The sequence below is a fragment of the Martes martes genome (genome assembly GCF_963455335.1).
Source record: "Martes martes genome assembly, chromosome: 3".
Classification (NCBI taxonomy): Eukaryota; Metazoa; Chordata; class Mammalia; order Carnivora; family Mustelidae; genus Martes; species Martes martes.
Window position 1 is genome coordinate 60714008 of NC_137890.1, and position 19637 is coordinate 60733644.

General features: G+C 38.1%; 1 protein-coding gene across 3 annotated transcripts in view; it reads left to right on the forward strand.

Annotated features, from left to right (window-relative positions):
• The window catches only part of RNASEH2B (ribonuclease H2 subunit B), a 64051-nt gene that overhangs the window by 18876 nt on the left and 25538 nt on the right, over window positions 1–19637 (forward strand). For 2 of the 3 annotated variants that reach the window (XM_080798006.1, XM_080798008.1), the window contains exons 2-5: window positions 5512–5583; window positions 7383–7490; window positions 11846–11922; window positions 16040–16154. In XM_080798006.1, coding sequence (XP_080654132.1) covers window positions 5512–5583; window positions 7383–7490; window positions 11846–11922; window positions 16040–16154 — 372 coding nt within the window. Of the gene's footprint in view, window positions 1–5511; window positions 5584–7368; window positions 7491–11845; window positions 11923–16039; window positions 16155–19637 lie in introns of all 3 variants that reach the window. The other variant, XM_080798007.1, reaches the window with a different exon arrangement.

Sequence of the window (19637 nt, forward strand, 5' to 3'; positions counted from 1 at the left end):
TGCACATCAAAGAAAACCCTTCTGTGGCTTGAGTTTGGCCCAGGAGCCTCCTGAAGATTTCCCTGGTGAAGTGAAAGCATAATTCCCTTGACTTCTTAGCCTTCACAGCGAAGAACTTAATGTGAGGCACAGGAAGCCTTCTCAGACCTACTCGTCCATGGTTTGTCCTCTATCTTAAGTTCTCAAATTCCATGTATTTCTTCTTCTTAGTAGCTGTTACATTTGGAGTCTACCTTTGTATGATTGTTTGACTCAGTATCTGTTTCTTCCAGGGAACATCCAAAAGTTCCTCATGGGAACAGGCCGGGTCTGCTTTGCTAATTAATAGTTAAAAAGTGAATGAGTGAAGTAGGCAGGAGAGATTAATTTTAAAATCCATTCTATTGTTAAAGAGGTAAAACAACCTGAGAATAGCATCTCGCTTGGAATTCTGTGTTGAAATATTCAATACAACTGCAGGTTATTTTATTGGCACAACTGAGAAAAGATGTCTTTTTTCCCATACTACGTAGACATTTCAGCATTATCTACACTAATACATCTCAAAGTGTATTTCAGAGAACCCTGGCATTTGCAGCAGAACACATTAATGTCAGTATTTATTTGTACTTAGTAATTCCAAAGTTTACAGTTTGACATTTTAGGCTATAGTTAATCCTCTGGATTTAGTGCTCTTCCTGAGAAAAATGGAAACACTGCTTCCCTTGTATAGTTGTTAAGAATATATGTTTTAGACTTTTAGTATTTATAAATTTTAATAATTTAAGCGCTGGAAGAATGGGAAGGCTGAAGGAGAGCTGGCGAGAATCGCTAGAACTAGAACTTTCTATTGAAAAAAAGGAAACAAAAAAATCAAAATGATTCACCAAGTTCAAGTTGAAAGGTTTACTATAGTACTGAAGTAAAATCACAGGTGTATTGCTGAAGGAGAGAGGTCGCCTTTTCCGTGCCTTGACATAATGGAGACAGTGATGCTGAAATAGTGAGAAATAGGGCGAAGGAGGGAAAACCGCAACCTGTTTTAGTCTTGTGGAAAAGTTTTTAACAGTGCTAAACTTTATCCTTCACATTTTTATAAGTTGCAGAAAGGAAAGTCTTAAAAGACTCTTAAAATTGAATCTGTATGTGTCCATTTCTATAACATTCTCAAAATCACGAAACTGTAGAGATGGAGAACAGATTAGCGGTTGCCAGGGGTTGGAGTTGGGGCAGAGGGTTCTATGAGCTTTCACCTAGTGCATCCTGAAGCTCTATGTCTGTGAGCTTAAACATTTAGAATGATTTCCTCTTGACCCTTTCATCATTAGGAAATCACATCCTTTTTAAAAAATTTTTTACTTCTTTAATTCCTGTATAAGTAACATTCATATATTAGTTTCAGGTGTATGATACAGTGATTCCACAGTCCACCATTCAGTGCTCATCACGATGAGGGCACTCTTGATCCCTTTCACCTGTTTCACCCATCCCCCCACCCACCTTCCCCTCTGGGAACCACCAGTTCTCTATAGTCGAGTCTGTTTTACTGTTTGTTTCTTTTTTCTTTATTCGTATGTTTTGTTTCTTAAATTCCAAATAGGAGTGAAATTGTATGGAACAGTATGGAGCTCCTCAAAAAAATTAAAACTAGAATTGCCATATGATCCAGTAATTCCACTACTGGGTATTTACTCAAAGAAATGAGAACACTAACTTGAAAAGATACGTGCACTCCTATGTTTACTGCAGCATCATTTATAATAGCCAAGATAGGGGGGCACCTGGGTGGCTCAGTGGGTTAAAGCCTCTGTCTTCGGCTCAGGTCATGGTCCCGGGGTCCTGGGATCGAGCCCCATATCGGGCTCTCTGCTCCGCGGGTAGCCTGCTTCCTCCTCTCTCTCTGCCTGCTTGTGATCTGTCGAATAAATAAATCTTTAAAAAAAAAAAAAATAGCCAAGATAGGGAAGCAACCCATGTGTCCATCAATAGCTGAATGGATATAGAAGAGGTGGTGTGTGAATACACGATGGACTATTACTTAGCCATAAAAAAGAAATGAAATCGCCATTTGCAGCAGCATGGATGGAGCTAGAGGGTATGATGCTAAGTGCAGTCAGTCAGTGGGATGACCTTCTTTATTACCGGTAATGTTCTGTTATTAACAGAGTCATTCCGTCTTTCTTTTAATTAGTGTTAGCATGAAAAGCGTGCTAGTGTTAGCATGAAAAGCGTATCTTCTTCCTTTTAATCTACTTGCAGCTTTCAAGTGTTTCTGTATGCAGCATAGAGGATTGCCTTACTTTTTTAACTAATCTGAAAATTTCTGCCTTTGAATTAGGATGTATAGACATTTACATTGTGTGTGATTATTGATAGGGTTAGGTTTGAGTCTGTCATTTTGCTGTTTGTTTTCTGTTTGTCTCTTCTGTCCTTTTTAACTTCTTTCATTCCCCTTCTGCCTTTTTCTTTTTGGATTGAATTTTTTTTTTTTATGGTTCTATTTCATCTCCTATATTGTCTTATTAGTGACAGCATTTTTCCTTAATTTCGTGGCCACTTTGGGGTTTGTTGCACATGTATATCGATCGCATCTACCTTCAGGTGATGTCACATCATTCCACAGATGGCAGAAGAAACTCACAGTAGGATGAAACATACAGTAGTATACTTTCCTTTCCCCTGTCCTGGCCTTCATGCTATCTTCTCATGTACTTTATTTATATGTATGTTGTAAACCGCACACTAACTTGTTATTTTTGTTTAGTCAGTGATCTTTAAAGAGATTTAAGTAATAGAAAAAAAAATTGTTATTGATTTACCCCTGTAGTCACCATTACCAGTGCTTCTCGTTTCTTTGTTTAAATTCTTATTTTCATCTGGTAGCCTATTCCTTCTGCCAGGACTTCCTTTAGCATTCCTGGTAGTGTGGGTCTGTTGGTGGTTATTGCTCTCAGCTCCTACATGTCTGAAAAAGTCTATTTATCACCTTTATTTTTTCAAGGGTAATTTCTCTGGGATCATCATGTTTTCTTTCAGTACTTTACAGATGTCTTCTGGCTTGCATTGTTTCCAATGAAGAAACTTGCTGTCATTCTTAGTTTTGTTCCTCTGTACATAGTGTGTCTTCTTTAACTCTGTCTGCTTTTAAGATCTGTCTCTTTATTACTGGCTTTGAAGTATTAATCGTGATATATAGTTTATTCCTATTTCTTGTGTTTTGGCTTTATTGAACTTCTTGGACGTGTAGGTTTATTGTTTTCATCAGATTTGAAAATACTTGGCTATAATTTCTTCAAATATTTTTTCCGTTCCCACATCCTCTCTTTCAGACACATGTATTAGGATGCTTGAAGTTGTCCCACAGTTCACTAATGTCTATTTATTTTTCATTCTTTTTTCTCTGTGTTTTCATTTCACATAGTTTCTATTGCTATGTCTTCAGTTCATTAATCTTTTCTTCCGCCATTAATCCCATCTAGTGTATTTTTCATTTCAACTTGGGTCTTTTGAGAAAACTTATGTGTCTCTACTTAATTTTTTGTGCATGAGGAATACCGTCCTTATGCTCCTGCCTGTTCATTTGAACATCTGTGTCTAATAATCAGGACCCCTCTCTCAATAATTGGGTTCTTCATTTTTCTCATTTCAGGCCATATTTTTCTAATTCTTTGAATGCCCAGTAATATTTGCTTAGATGCCAGACATTGTGAATTTTACCTTTTTGGCCAAGGAATATTTTTGTATTCCTGTAAATAATCTTGAGCTTCATTCTGGGGCCCAGTGAAGGTACTCAGAAACAGTTTGATCCTTTTAGGTCTTGCTTTTTTTTTTTTTTTCCTTAAGATTTTATTTATTTATTTGACAGGCAGAGACTACAAGTAGGCAGAGAGGCAGGCAGAGAGACAGGAAGAAGCAGGCTCCCCGCGGGGCAGAGAGCCCAATGTGGGGCTCTATCCCAGGACTCTGGGATCATGACGTAAGCCGAAGGCAGAGGCTTTAACCCACTGAGCCACCCAGGTGCCCCTAGGTCTTCCTTTTTTTTTTTTTTTTTTTAGTATTGCTTTTTAAATAACATTAGTTTCTTGGTACCACAGCAGCATTCAGGCTAGGGTTCTTTGTTCCCTGCTGCTGAGGCAAGACCCTTTTGTGTCCTCAGAATCAAGAGGCTTCCCCATCTGTCTGGAGTTCCGAGCCCTGCATGAACGTGAGGTAGTCTCCCCTCTCATCTCCTAGCCCTCGGGTAGTTTCGTCACCTGCATGTACTGATCAGTTCTCGGTTGGATACTCAGGCAGCGTCCTTTGCTCTAGGGTTTTCTTTCTCTGTACCTCTCTCCTTTCCTGTGCGCCGCCCAGTGAACTTGCAGCCCCACCTTGTCAATGCAGGGTGTCTGCCAGCCTCCCCCCGGGCAAGTGGAAACTCCTCACAGCAATACTCAGGGGCATTCGTAGCAGTCACCTTACTTGTCGCCCATCTCTCAGGGATCACTGTCCTGTATGGCTCAATGCCCCGTGTCATGAACATAATAGTTTCCTATGTTTTGTTGTTGTTGTTGTCATTGATGGTTTTAGGTGGGAGGGTAAGTAAAGTACTTGGTATTCCATTTAGTTGCGATTGGAAATCTCAAAATTGGGGTTTATTTTTTCTTTTGCTTATTGAATATTCCTCTTATTTGAAGAAGAAAGTTGTGTTTTAACCATTTATGTGTAAGCCGATTTCTAATCATGCTTGTTTGTATTCAGGTTTATGAAAATCTGAAGTGGGGTGAAGGAGGGGCACAGAAAATAAAAACAATGAAGTGCCACTCCTTACCCCAAAGCTCTCTGATTTACTCTTTGGTAGGTTATTGATCTGCTGGATTATGAGACCCCTTTGTTCCTTTTGGAGAGAGAGAGTCGCCAAATGCGTTCTATGAATGTGCATTCAAAATGTATGGAAGATGTTATAAATGAAATGGTCATGGTCTTTGTGTTTTGATCTACACCATTAAAACTTCAACAGTAAAATATTGTAGAGGAAACATAATGAGAGAACTTACTTCGGTAGATATTAAAATGTATTTTAAAGCTATAATAATCAAAATATTGAAGTAGTAATGCTAATATTGACACAGACTAGTAGACCAAAATAGAATTTCCATAGGCAGACTTATAAATGTGGTTTAAACATTCAGCATAAAGGAATTATTTCAGGCATGCGTTATTCAGAAGATAGCGTTGGTACAACCGGACAATTCATTGAAAAAAAAAAAAAAAAACTTGGATCCCCTCTCCATACCTTAAACCCAGCTATATTTCAGATAGATTAAAGATAACAACGTTGTTGGGAGAAAATGTAAGTGATTCATATAGGCTTGAGGGAGAGAGGGCCTTTTTAAGTATGACACAGAGGGTACAACCAAATTGGAGTTAGAGAGTTTACAAAGAAAAATCATTCAAACAGAAGGAAAAAAAAGAGAGAGAGAGAATAAGGTAAATAAGGTGAGCAAGAAAGCAAATGTCTTTTAATTTAACAAATTCATCATTTCTTTTCAGAATATTTAAAAGATGCTTCAAAGAAGATGAAAAGTGGGCTTATATTTGTAAAATTGGTTAACCCGTGTTCAGGTAAGCTTTCCTCCCCCCTTCTCTTCCAATTACAGTAACTTTAATATTTTTTAAACATTGCGCATAAAAAGTGTATATACTTATTTACCTTTGTACGTTTGTTCTTCCTTAATAGGTTTTAAAAGTAAGATGGCATTGCTGGGTGACAACAGCGAGCTTGGCCTAAATTTTGTTTATTTCTTCTTCTAATTTAAATCCATAGAACTAGTCACTCATCAGAAATCCATACAAGACAGAAAGTGGTGTGTTTGGCTTCTCTCTGAAAACAGACTGATTTTCTTTAGCTTTCTTAAGCCAATTCTTCTTAAATAGTTATCCAATATTAATGTCCACTTACATTCATTTTATGTTGTAAAATAAACAGCCAGAGTAAAAAAGAAAAAGTAGAGTTTTTACTTGACATGCCAAGATTTTGAGTGTTTTCATTTTTAGTGGTACTTTCCTTATTTTGTTCTAACCAAAAGGTGATATATTTGTTCCCATTCAAGAGGTGATTTTTTTTATATTAAAAGTATTGTATACAGATACATATTTTATTGCAACTAATTTCATTTTGACTTTATATTCAATGCATTTTGTTTCCTAATTTTTAGGCAAAAATATTAAAATATACCATAAAATATAGTAATACTGATATTTATCTCTATGTGGGTTTTTTTTTGTTAACTTATTTCACAAGATTTATGTTATATAGGGTTGTTAATAATTTTGTAAGATTTTGTGTAGACATCTGATACTTAGCAAATTAGAACATTGTGCTCGCAGGTATAATATTGAATAGTAAAAGCAAGAGAAATTTATTGGGTAGTGCCTTGTTATTGTTGTTGATGGAAAGAAATAAAGAGAAGCCACAAAAAAGGCAAAAAGTCCTGGCTTCTTCCAGTTTCCTTTTCCTCAAGATGGAATTGAATTTGAATTGAAAATTCCTATTATCTTGAACTTGTAGTTATACATGAGACTAAGTTGAGGCAAGCACATTTTTTCTAGAGAAGTCTTAGGTAGCAGTAAAGGTTGTAAAGCATTTAGTGAAAGTAAAGGTATACAAAAAAGTCAGGCTTCTTGTAAAATTTCTGTTTTATCTACATGTCCATAAACAACAGATGAACAAATGTTCGCATTTACTACATTGACTGTGGAAAAATAAAGGCTAACATGTGCTGAGCATTTACTATTTTAGGAACTTTACATGTGTTCTGCCTTTCTAATCCTTACAAAACCCTTTGAGGTAGGTTCCCTATTGCTTCCATTTTACAGATATGGAAACAGAGGCACACAAAGGTTTGCACAACTTCCCCAAGGGCACACCCCCAACATGTGGTCCACATAGATTCAAACTCAGGGTCCTTGATAGTGCTGTGTTTAGAAAAAAATTTCATGCATCAAAGGGCCCTTGCCTTTCTCACTTAGTGCTGGCCCTCGGGGTCTATCTTGGGCCCTCTGGTGACAGGACCCACATGCAAGCTCAGTTCATCTGGCGGAAGCGTCAGGCTTGGGTAGTTTAAGAACTGGTTTCCCCTTGCAATCTAACGGAGGAGTCAATGAGAGGCTTTGTAGCAGTTAAGATGAATGATTGCGTTTTTTTAAAAATTTATTGGTTTAAGTTCAATGAGGATTATAGAGCTGAGAAACAAGTATCTGTATATAATAGCTATAAACGTTCCTCGGAGTCAGTTTGTATAGAATATATCTAAGTATGTTTATGTCCATATTAGGAACATTCCTCAGAACTATTGGACAGCCTTTTGATTTTGTGTGTGTGTGTGAAAACTTACAAATAAGAAACAGATTTGTCTTAACAGGGGAAGGAACCATTTACTTGTTCAATATGTGTCAACAGCAGCTGTTTGAAATAAAAGTTTTCAAGGAAAAACACCATTCTTGGTTTATAAATCAATCAGTCCAATCAGGTAAGTGACTAGTGTATATGTTTCTGTTAACTAAACACATACTCTAGCTTTTCCATCCTTCATGCATTGGAGTGTAGGCCTGTCTGCCCAGTTTGGAGTCTGGTCCATGTTTTAGCCTTCCTTGGCATCAGAGCAGGATTTAATCAGGGGGAAAGGAAAGATAGTTTGAACAAGTTTAAATCAGTATCTATGTATCTTAGATAGTAGGCACATTTAAACTAGTAACTCCACTTTGTCTCCTAAAACACAGATGCCTCCCTGGTCGGGAATTAGGTCATTTTTCTTTCTTTTTTTTTTTTTTTTAAAGATTTTATTTATTTATTTGACAGAGAGATCACAAGTAGGCAGAGAGTCAGGCAGAGAGAGAGGGGGAAGCAGGCTCCCCGCTGAGCAGAGAGCCCGGTGCGGGGCTCGATCCCAGGACCCTGAGATCATGATCTGAGCCAAAGGCAGAGATTTAACCCACTGAGCCACCCAGGCGCCCCTAGGTCATTTTTCTAACACGGGAGCGTACATTGTGTGGCCTGGGAACTCTTTGTTCTTCTTTTAGGCACTTTTGAGGATCTTCAAGTGTTAACGTCTTATTTCTGTGCAAATGGATGCACTTCTAGAATGAAATAGAATATAACAAAGATTTTTTTAACGTGTTGTCATAAAATTACTACTGTCCCCACCCTTCACCCCCCCAACACACATACCAACACCAAAGTTCTGATTCTTTTAATGTTCCTCTAATTTGGCGGCAGTGTTGACTCAGAAGGAGAAAGGATTTCACATGTTCTGATGGTTCAAGGAGTCGGGGGAAGGGGGAGGCAGCGATAGTTGAGGCCATTCTACATTCCCTCTACCTATGTTCTCATTGTTTTCTGAGAGTATTTTCTATTTCTTTGTAAGCCCTCTGCTTTCTGTTGACAGTGTATGTCTCCACTTAGAGCTAATGTAGAAAGGCCGCTTTGTCTTTCTTCTAGGACTTTCCAGAACAAGAGTTTATTGCTGGTGATAAATTTCATATACCTGTGTGCATGAAAATATTTGAAATGGCTTTCAGTTGCCAAAATGCAATGGCAGACTGTGATATAGACTGGCAGGTGGAAAGTATATATTCCCTTTTATTGTCGCTGCTATGCTTATTCGTTTGGCAAAGTACGAGAGTTCTGACTTCTAACGTAATACACTTGCAGTTGGGTTTAGCTAGGTAGACACAATAATATCCTGATGAAACTGGGAAATATTGGGAGGCAGTGATTGATCACCTCTCCTGGACTGTCTGAGTTGGTACCTGCTTTTTTTTCTTTTTAATAGACCTTATTTATTTGAGTGGTTTTATGTTCATAGCAAAGGTGCCTGCTTTTTTCATCATTGTCTTCTTTTTAAACTTAGCCTTGAAGAAAGAGCTGCTTTTAAGAATAGCCACCAGGATATTGTTTTCAGACCTAGAAACCTGTTCCTAATTTCTATCACGGATGCCTCATATAAAATGAGCTTAGAGCTTCTGATAGGTTGTTTTCATAAGTTTCTCTTCTACTTTAAAAAAATAATCAAGTAATATCACAATATGAAATTACTTTCCTAACTTTTTTTACTTTCTGTGAATTGGAATCATATATATAATTTAGGGTTAGAATTTCTTGGCTGTATGGGTAGGTTGCTCTGTTAGGGAGTAAAAGAAAGTACGTATGTTTCCTGAAACCAAAATAAGTATAAGAATAAAGGAATTGTTTATTGTTCCATGTGATGAAATATCTCTTCTCGTTCACCTCCATGGAAGAAGGAGTCTGTAAGAAGGAGCTTAGACAGGCTGTGATAAAGGAAGGAAGAGTGGGGAATAGGTAGCTAGTTTTCTTGATTTGCCTCTTTTCCTTCTAGCCTGGATAGTAATCTTACTACAGAGTTTCCTGTTCCTTATGTTCAGTCTTGTTAGACTTCTTTCCTCTTGCCTTTTCCTTAGGGAGTAGGAGGATACGTAAGGTCTGAATAGGGTGGGGTCTCGGGTGGGGTCTCAGGTGGGGAACCACCTTCTCAGCTTTGAATTATTGGCAATTCCAAGCTGTGAACCCACAGACCATAGAAGGAGCTACTCATGGAGAGAATCATATTGCTTGCCCATGGCTTCATCCTCAAACATATGGGAAATGACATTTTACTGCAGCTTTATAGATAAACTTACACATACAGGTCTCCTAATGTTTGCCTGGTTCACGTTCTGTCACTATTTCCCCCAACTTTGCCTTTTTTTGGGGTGGTAGGAGGACCTCTGTTAAAAATGATTTTTATGGACTCTGGGAAACGAACTGAGGGTTTCAGAGGGGAAGGGGCTGGAGGGATGGGTTAGCCTGGTGGTGGGTATTAAGGAGTGCACATATTGCAATGAGCACTGGGTGTTACATGCAAACAATGAATCACAAAACACTACATCAAAAACTAATGATGACTAACATAACACAATAAAGACACAATAAAAAATGACTTCTAAATATTTCATATCTTCTTTATTCATTCATCCTTCAGTGGACACTTAAGATTGTTCCCATCCCTTGGCTATTGTAAATAATGCTGCAATAAACATCAGGGCGCATATATCTTTTTGAATTAGTGTTTTTATTTTCTTTGGGTAAATACCCAGTAGTGGAATTACTGGATCATATGATATTTCTATTTTTCCTTTTCTGAGGAACCTCCATACTGTTTTCCACAGTGGCTGAACCAGTTTGCATTCCTGCCAATAGTGCTCAAGGGTTCCTTTTTCTCTACATCCTTGTCAACACTTGTTATTTATTATATTTTTATTATTTTTATTTATTATTATTATTTCTTGTATTTGATTTTAGCCATTCTAACAGGTGGGAGTTGATATCTCATTGTGGTTTTGATTTGCGTTTCCCTGATGATGAGTGATGTTGGGCATCTTTTCATGGGTCTGTTGGTCATGTATGTCTTCTCTGGAAAAATGTCTATTCAAGTCTTTGGCCCATTTTTAATCAAATTATTTGTTTTTCTGGCATTGAGTTATATAAGTTCTTTATGTATTTTGGGTATTAACCCTTTATGGGATATATCATCCGCAAATATCTTTTTCCATTCAGTAGTTGCCTTTTTCCTTTGGTTGATGGCTTCCTTCACTGCAGATCTTCTTTTTTTTTTTTTTTGGTGTAGTTCCAATGGTTCATTTTTGCTTTTGTTTCCCTTGCCTGAGGAGATATATATCTATATCTATCTATCTATATGTACATATATAGATATAGATATCTATATCTATAGATGTAGATATCTATAGATATAGATATCTATATCTATATCATATCTATATCTATATATATACATATAGATAGATATCTATATCTATAAAGCCTAAGGATGAGGAGGATTTTATCGTTAAGTACTCATTCGTTTTGAAATACAATACAAATGTTAAGAAACTGACCCTGGCCCTTAAGAGAGGAAAGAATACATTTTCTTTCTGTGAGATGTTAAATATGTCAGCTGGGATGTGCCTAGTAAAAGCTCATTAACCTGGAAGCTATCTATATCTACATTATATAGATATCTATATCTATATGTATATATAGATAGATAGATACACACAGACACACTTACACTTAAAATGGATTATTACTCAGCCATAAAAAGGAATGCGATCTGGCCATTTGTGACAACATGGATGGACCTAGAGGGTATAATGCTACATGAAATAGGCCAGACAGAAAAACAAATACCATATGATTTCACTTTATAAATGGAATTTAAGAAACCAAACAATAAAAAAGAAACAAATTTTTTTTTAAATTCTTCTTTTTTTTTTTTAAAGATTTTCTTTATTTGAGAGAGAGCACAAGTTGGGGATAGGGACACACAGACTCCCCACTGATCAGGGAGCCCAACACGGGGCTTAATCCCAGGCACCCACCCCCATCATGACCTGAGCCAAAGGCAGATGCCTAACTGACTGAGCCACCCAGGCACTTCCCAAAAAACAGACTCTTAAATACAAAGGGCAAACTGGTTATTGCCAGAGGGAAGGTGGGTTGGGGGGTGGCTGAAATAAATAAAGGAGATGAAAAGGTACAGACTTCCGGTTGTAAAATAAATAAGTCACAAAAGTGAAAAGTACAGCAAAGAGTCTATCAGTAAGACTGTAATAACATTGTGTGCTGACAGATGGTGACTACACTTACCGTAGCACATTCTGCCTTTCAAAAGAGTCATGTAGAATCATGCGCCTGTGTAAGAAGAACTTCTGAATTTTAGAATTTCACATATATTTTTTAAGGAATGGTTTCCATATTGGGATTAAGATGAAATAACTAAGTTGTCTTTCTAAGACATTTAATTCCTTTTGTTCTCTTTTTAATCTGTAGGAGGTCTTCTCCACTTTGCCACACCCATGGACCCTCTATTTCTGCTTCTCCACTACCTCAGAAAGACTGGTAAAGAGGTGAGTTTCTCTGTTTGGGACTTTAACAGTGACGGAACAGAATAGATCATTTTTTGCTTGATCTTCTCTCTCTCTTTTTAATGACCCAAATGTAGAGTCCCAACAATTCAGATATAATTTAGTTTGATTCAGGTTGGTAGATTTGGTCTAGAACACCTGTATCACATGTGCTGGGATGGGTTAGAGCACTGACACAAACCTGAGTACCTGCACTAATCTCTGACTGGTTTACCTGTGACTTTTAAGACTGGCCTAGTCCTCTATGCCCCATGACTTACTTGTTTGACGAAAAGCCTAAGGATGAGGAGGATTTTATCGTTAAGTACTCATTCGTTTTGAAATACAATACAAATGTTAAGAAACTGACCCTGGCCCTTAAGAGAGGAAAGAATACATTTTCTTTCATTTTCTTACTGTGAGATGTTAAATAGGTCAGTTGGGGTGTACCTAGTGAAAGCTCATTAACCTGGAAGCTGTACTTGCGACTTAAGGAATCCTATGTAGATGAAATATACCCTTCCAATAAAAGAGTTCATTAACAGTAATCGTTTCAGTCAGAGGTTCTAAAACATTTTGGTTTTAGGATACCTTTATACTTCTAAAAATGTTTTAGGATCCCCAAAAGCTTTTTGTCCCTGCGGGTTTTATCTATCAATATTTACTGCATTAGAAATTAAAACTGAGAAACTTAAAATAGCTTTATTAATTTATTTTGAAATAAAAATAATGAGCCCATTACATGTTAACATAAATAACATATTTTTAATGAAACAAATAGCAAAATTCAGTGAAGACTGTGGCATGTTTTCCATTTTTGCAAATCTTGTTGATGTCTGGCTGAATAGAGGACATCGAGATTCTCCTATCTGTTTCTGCATTCGGTCCATTTCCATGTATTTGCTTCCATGGAGGTATATGAAGAAAATGCAGCCTCACACAGACATGGAGTCAGAAAAGGGAGGACGGTACAATAGCACTTTCAGACAACTGTATTCTTTGATACTAATCTAAAAATCAACAAGGGGAAGTGGTTTCTTAAAACTCCGTTGCAATGTAGAATCTGAAACCCTGTCAGTGAATTTCCTATGTTCTGTTTACATGAGAATCCACTGGTCTGCCTTGCACCGAGAATGGATTTTTTACCCATGTAGGACTTTGTAATACCATGTCTTGGCCATTTGGAAAATATTGGTCCACTGATTTCTGCATATCTTCCAAATGTTAACACATCTCATTTTTCTCTCTCCCTCCTCTGTTAATATCACCACTGATCTCATCAGAAAACTATATATTGGGAAGCTGTTCTAGCAGATACAACTTTTCTACAATTCTAATTTTTGCTTGGAAGTTAAAATTATATCACCGGCTGCAAGTACTTTCAGTCTTTTCCTTGAAGTCACAGGCTCACTTCTTTTATGTTCTATCAAATACCCAAGTCTGAACAGCAGTAGTCTGTAGTGGTTTTTTCAGTTAAAAATGGTATCCCACAAAAAGTAGTTATTTTTGCCTTTAATTCAGTGATGCAAGCACTTTTCCTTGGGGTGATTACTGTGCCTGGGTAACAGTAAAAGGGGCTTCAGCATCACTTTTAACACAGAATATTTAAAAGATTTGCACTCAGGGTCAAGGTTTAACTAAAAGTAATTGCTTTTACTCCTTGATCAAGGGTATCCTGAAGTGACACTGGCTTTCTTTCTTTCTTTTTTTTTTTTTTTTTACCTGCCCTGCCTGGCAGTGAAGAGCACGGGAGCTGCAGGACAGGTTGGTGTCGTGGCCATGACTGGTGCTAAGAAGCCTGCAGTTCTTCCTCCCTTGGCCGTGCACATGTCAGCACAGTGAAGATGCAGATACAGATAGCATCCTAGCATTATTGAGAAAATAGTATTGAGCTCTGGACCCCCTGAAAGGGTGTGAGAGATCCCCCAGCATCTACCAACCACAGTCTGAAAATCTGTGAATTAACGATTTTCAGGAATAAGTGTTATTTTAAACTGCTTAGAAGAATCTGGGTCTTCGTACTCTGATATTTGCTTATAGTTTAAATGTTTATGGGCTCATCTTATTTAGTCCTTACACCAAATTTCCAAAACTTCCATACAGTGGGTATATCAGTTTAATTTGCTGTAAAAACCGAAAGCAATAAAACGGACTTCAAACTTGAAGTCATGCTGTCTCTGGAAGCAGCTCAGCTTTTCTTTCCCTCCTTTCCTACATCCTCTGTCCGTCACTGTGGATTGGTGAAGTTTTATTCCTTACTTTATTCATGGTGCTCGTTCTCTGGAAGCTACCATGGAGCCAGCATATTTAGGGTATATGAACAGCGAGGTCAGTAAGTCTTCATCTCTAAATGAACGGAAATGATCTGGTCACCACCAGAAGCAAGGATCTGGTAGTATTCAGTTGAATACTTCAGTTGGCTCCCATTTGTTTTCTAGGTTATATTAACAGAGGGAAAGTCACCAGCCAGCCTTAGCACCTGTACTGATGCACATTTAAAGCCCCTCCCCCCATGTTGTGGGGCTGTTTCCCTGTGTCCCACAGAGACCATGACCATGGTGAATTACCCTCACCCTGAGCCTCTTGGGAGTCCTGAGGGCCGTTTCAAGTCGACAGACACAGGATGAAGCAGAGTGGTGGTTGGCTTTCACTGTAAACCATCTTACTTTTTCTTCTCAAATACTTGAAGTACACTATAAAATAACACATGAAACATTTAGGTATTTCCTTCCCTGCATGTTAGACACGATATTTTCTTATTGAGTTAAAGGATATTGGTATGCACTTTTGAAATGTTGACCTAGTCTTTTTTAATCATAAGATTTAACATCAGAAAAGTTCTTCTAGAATTTCTAGCTATCCCAACTGTTACTAACTTTATATTCAAAACAAGTTGCTTCTTGTATTTCCTTTTTGAGTATATATGGTAAAGAAAGTGAGAATGAAATATTAATTACTTATGAAATTAACATAATTGTGTGGCAGTTCATTGTATATGATTATTGTTTTAAATTGCTAAATACTTAAAATATTTGTTGACCATGAAAGAACATAGATTAAGGTAGATATCTAAAGACAGGCAGACTTGGAAAATGTGTGGATATTGTTACTATCTGAAGGAGGAAGACAGCATTGAAATTGAGGCATTTCTTGCCACTTGTTGACTTAACAGAAAGTATGACAAGCTTTGACATATGCTACTGAATGAATGAGATTTCACCCTTCAAACCAAAGAAAGCTGCATTTGCAGAAAGAAAACTGATCAGACGGTTTCTTTGTCTCCAAATGGAGTTGTCACCAAAACAGAAAAGCAGAGTGAGCTAAAAGTGGGACATGGGCAGAACCATACATTTTTTTATAAAGTCCACTATTTCCAAGTCAGGGAAGTAATGATTTAGACAGACTCTATGCTCCTGCACAGTTAAGTAAAAATAACCTGATTGAGAAGAAGAATATTCTGAACTTCTGTGTTCTGAATTCTGGCCCATTGGCTAGCAGGCCTTGCACACCTCTGTAGATGGGCCTGATTTAATATGTGTATAGCTTCCTTGTACTTATCCCTCTGGCTATCTTTTCTTTTATCATGGTCTACATTTGGAAGCACTATCAGACAGTTCTGGCAGGAGCAGATTCATTTTGGTAATTTTCTCCTTGCTGTAGCATCTCTTTCTTCAGCCCTGGGGTAAGGATAGGGAGGGAAGCTATTTGCTCTGTGTGTGATCTGGGCTTTTTCCTGTGTGATGGTTAGGACCCCTGCTCTGTGACCTCAGTTGGTTCTTCCTTACAGTGAATGGGTTGGACCAGCCCAATGCAATCTCTACCATTTCCATAAGCTTCCACGGCTTCTAGCACTCTTCTAGAACTTGGCCCTCCTGTGACTGTACTTTTGATATGGGTGGTATGCTGGTTGGAACCCCAGGGCTTTCAAGAGCTTCCTAGAGGGACCTGAGAATCCGTTCTGGAGCCTATCCCAGTGGAGGGGTTCTTTAGGTGAGACAAGTGACTTTGAACTCAGTTTAAAGGTCCAGCTATGAGATGATATATCTTTTTCTTTTTTTAATAATGTGTGAGTTTGCTGACTGGAGTGCTTGCCTTCTGACTGAATGAAGTCTTTTTTCAGGGAAAATTCCAGCCCCTAAATCAAGTTGTGGTGGATGACATGTTTCCAAATTGCGTCTTGTTGCTGAAACTTCCTGATCTTGAGAAGTTACTTCGACATGTGACAGAGGAGAAAGGTAGAGTATGTGGCCTTTGAAATCAGGCTTATGGCTGCTGGAAAGGCTGGGCGCCTGTCCCTCTGAATATAAGGCCTGTTCTATGTCAGTCAGAGAGGAAGCTGTCATTCAGACTTGCTTCCACTTGTCAGTGCTAGTCCTCTGTTGCACTGGACTGTTCAGTGTTGGAAATTCTGACCAGTGGAATACAGGGACCTGTCTCCCACAGGGCCAGAAATCACGAGGCTTGGGCTTCGGTCTCAATTCTTCTTTGAACTAGTCTGTGACTTCAGTTAAGTTCCTTGACTGCTTTCTGCCTCAGATTTCTCTCTTGTAAAATTACATAAAGCCTGTACCTTCATTAAATCAAGAAGTGTTTATTGAATGGCTGCTAAGAAGCATATGTTGATCACTAGAATTAAACTAGTTATAAATAAGACATTATCCTTTCCCTTACTAGGCTTTGAGTCTATTGGGGACAAATGCAAATAGGGCGATGACAGCAGAGAGTAATCAAAGTGAACTTCTGGCTTTCTGGGGATGCACAGGACAGATTTATAACCTGGAGGGTGGGGAGTGTGGGGAGTTGGCTATGGTGTTGCTGTCCTGGGGGAGAGGGCCTCTAAGTGGAGCCTTAAAGGGTGAGTCAGAGTAGCAGCATAACGGAGGCATGGATGTATGGGAAAGTTCGTCATGTGTAAGAACCTCTAAGGAGTTCAGGTTAGCCAGAGTATAGAATGCCAGGGGTACATGAAGGTCGGGAAAGAAGGAAAGAGGTTCCCACCCTTGCCCATGCAGGGCAAGGTTCAGATGATGAAGGGCCTGATGTGTGTCTGACTTTGTGTAATGGTAGCGGAGCGTCAGCAGAGTTTGAGCAGGGCAGGGCTATAATGTGGAAAACCTACTAGAGAATCGAAGGTCAGGTCCACGGAGGCTGCCGTAGTAAAATGATGGTAGTCTGAACTTAGCCCCGGAACTAGCAGACAGTAGCCCCAAGAGGCAGAACCAGCATCATTCGGTATTGGGTGGTAGTCAAGACAGCAGAGGAATCAGGGATGACTGTTGAGCTGTGCCCTAATCTGCAGGGAGGGTGGCCTCCTGAGGACACGGGTGGGAGGAGGCTGAGGCTACCGAAGAGAGGGGTTGTAGATACTTTTCATTTGAATTTTGAGAGAAGGAAGTGAAGCATATGTGAGCATATGTGACTATGTCTTGTTAAGTTGGAAACACTATACAAACTTAGCATCCGTGACTCCAAAAAGTCATCCAAGTAGCTTCAGGGTTAACATGGACATAGAGTGTGGGAACCGAACCAACAGGCTGATGAGCTGTGGTTGTTCATGGTTGGTTTGGCAACCGTAACAGTTCTGAGCCCAACAAAGTGGCGGTTCCAAGAAGTGTAAGCTTACAGTGGGAAAGGGGAGAACCTCGCTGATTACATTTTACATTTTAAGTTCAGCTAAATCACCCTTGACCAAGCTTCGGGCTCCATTTTGGATTTGGAATGTGGCACCAAGGTTTTATCAAAACAGTCCCATTAAAGACATTCCCCGATGCTTGAGCTTGGAGGAGATGACAATCTTTTTGTGGGTGAACAAATGAAGTGGCTTATAGCCATTTCTGAAAGCTCAAATAATAAGGGATAAGTGTAAGTCATTTCAATTTTGCCAAGCTAACGTAAATTGAAAATGCAATTAATTCATTATCCCAAATGCTTACATGAGCTATATAAAGAACAGTTATCTTAAACCAAAACCCAGAAACCCAGATTCAGAAACAGTGTTAATGCACTGGCATTTGTTAGCTTATAACCTGCATTTCAAAACAAGAGCTTCCCTCTCTCTCGTTCCTTCCTTCTTTCACTCGGAACCCCTGACCATTGATTAAATCATTATCTGAACTCCTATCCTAATCTCTTTCACTCCTCAACATTGTCTGACGGCTGGAGTTCGGCCGCTGGAGAAAGTGCATGTCCTATGCTTATCTTGTTTGACCAGCTCTAAATAAACTTCAAACTACTATGAATTTCTCTTTGGATCTTCATGGGAAAAGATTTCTATCTCAGTATGCTGACCTTGTATACAGAACTGACATAAAATATTTCACATATTTGTGTTCTGGGTTAAGGGGTAAGGCAAGTAATGTGAGATTGTTTATGTGTATTTTGATGAAGAGGACTTTTTCAGGATGATGCATTTTTAAGAGATGTAAGAGATCCTATTTTTTTTCTCATTTTTAAAATTTTTGGTTTTGTTTTTAAACCTTCCATTATTTTAGGATATACAGATGTCATTTATTAGGAGAAGAATTTGATTATGAAGAAACTGTCAAGACTTTTAGAAAGAATTGCATACATCTTTTACTATATGAAATTTAAGCTGAATTATCACTTTATGTTTTGCCTTACTATCACTAAAAAAGAAAGAAAGAAAAATTTGAGGCCTAGTGTGTTAGAAACCTGAAAAATATATAGGCTGATAATATATCTGCTTTGAAAATGAAAGTACATGGACTGGTAAAACAATTATTTTAACTTAAGAAAATTAAAGATACAAAAAATTCAAATAAAAAAACTGCAAATAGGGGCACCTGGGTGGCTCAGTGGGTTAAAGCCTCTGCCTTCAGCTCAGGTCACGATCTCAGGGTCCTGGGATCAAGCCCCATATTGGGCTCTCTTCTCAGCAGGGAGCCTGCTTCCCCCTCTCTCTCTGCCTGCCTCTCTGCCTACTTGTGATCTCTGTCAAATAAATAAATAAAATCTTTAAAAAAAAACTGCAAATATTATTTAATACTCAATCCAATGATCAACCAATGTTAATATTTTATTATATTTGCTTCATTTCTTTTTGGGGAGAGAATTTCTTTAAGAACAGTCTGGTAATCTGATCGCAGGATCTGATGGCTTGCAAGGAAAATTCAAAGTATATTTGCTATACAGTTTTGAAGAAATCATTCAAACTTTTCAACATCCTTGATCTCTCAGATGAAGAGTTTGAAGGGTTGAGAGTATCCCCCATACATTATAATTAGTACTTTGCAAAGTTGTTCTAGATCTTAAAATAAAGCAATGATTTTATTCTTTTAGCTTTATAGTGTTGAAATTATTGAGTAACCAGGATGTGAACATTATTTAAGTATTGCAGTTAATAGTATCTGGTGTCTACCATAAAGAGATGCTTCTGGAATTAAATTATGTAATACAGGTTAATCAATACCCAGAGAGTACTGGATAGACAGTAAAAGCTCAGTAAATATAAGTACTGTTAAGACTTCTGAATTAGAAATTATTAATTCTTTGCTGATGTGTAAGTACTGGGCACACCCATACACATCTGTTTGATGGTCCATTGCTAAATAGGTACTGAAGTGGTTTAAGTAGAATGGAGATAAGTGGTAATAATAAAAATACCTACTATCTAATGTGAAGTTATATATCATCGTATCCTTTCAGTAATTGCCTCTCGTTATTGTTACAACCTGCATTTTTACAAATGAGGAGACCAA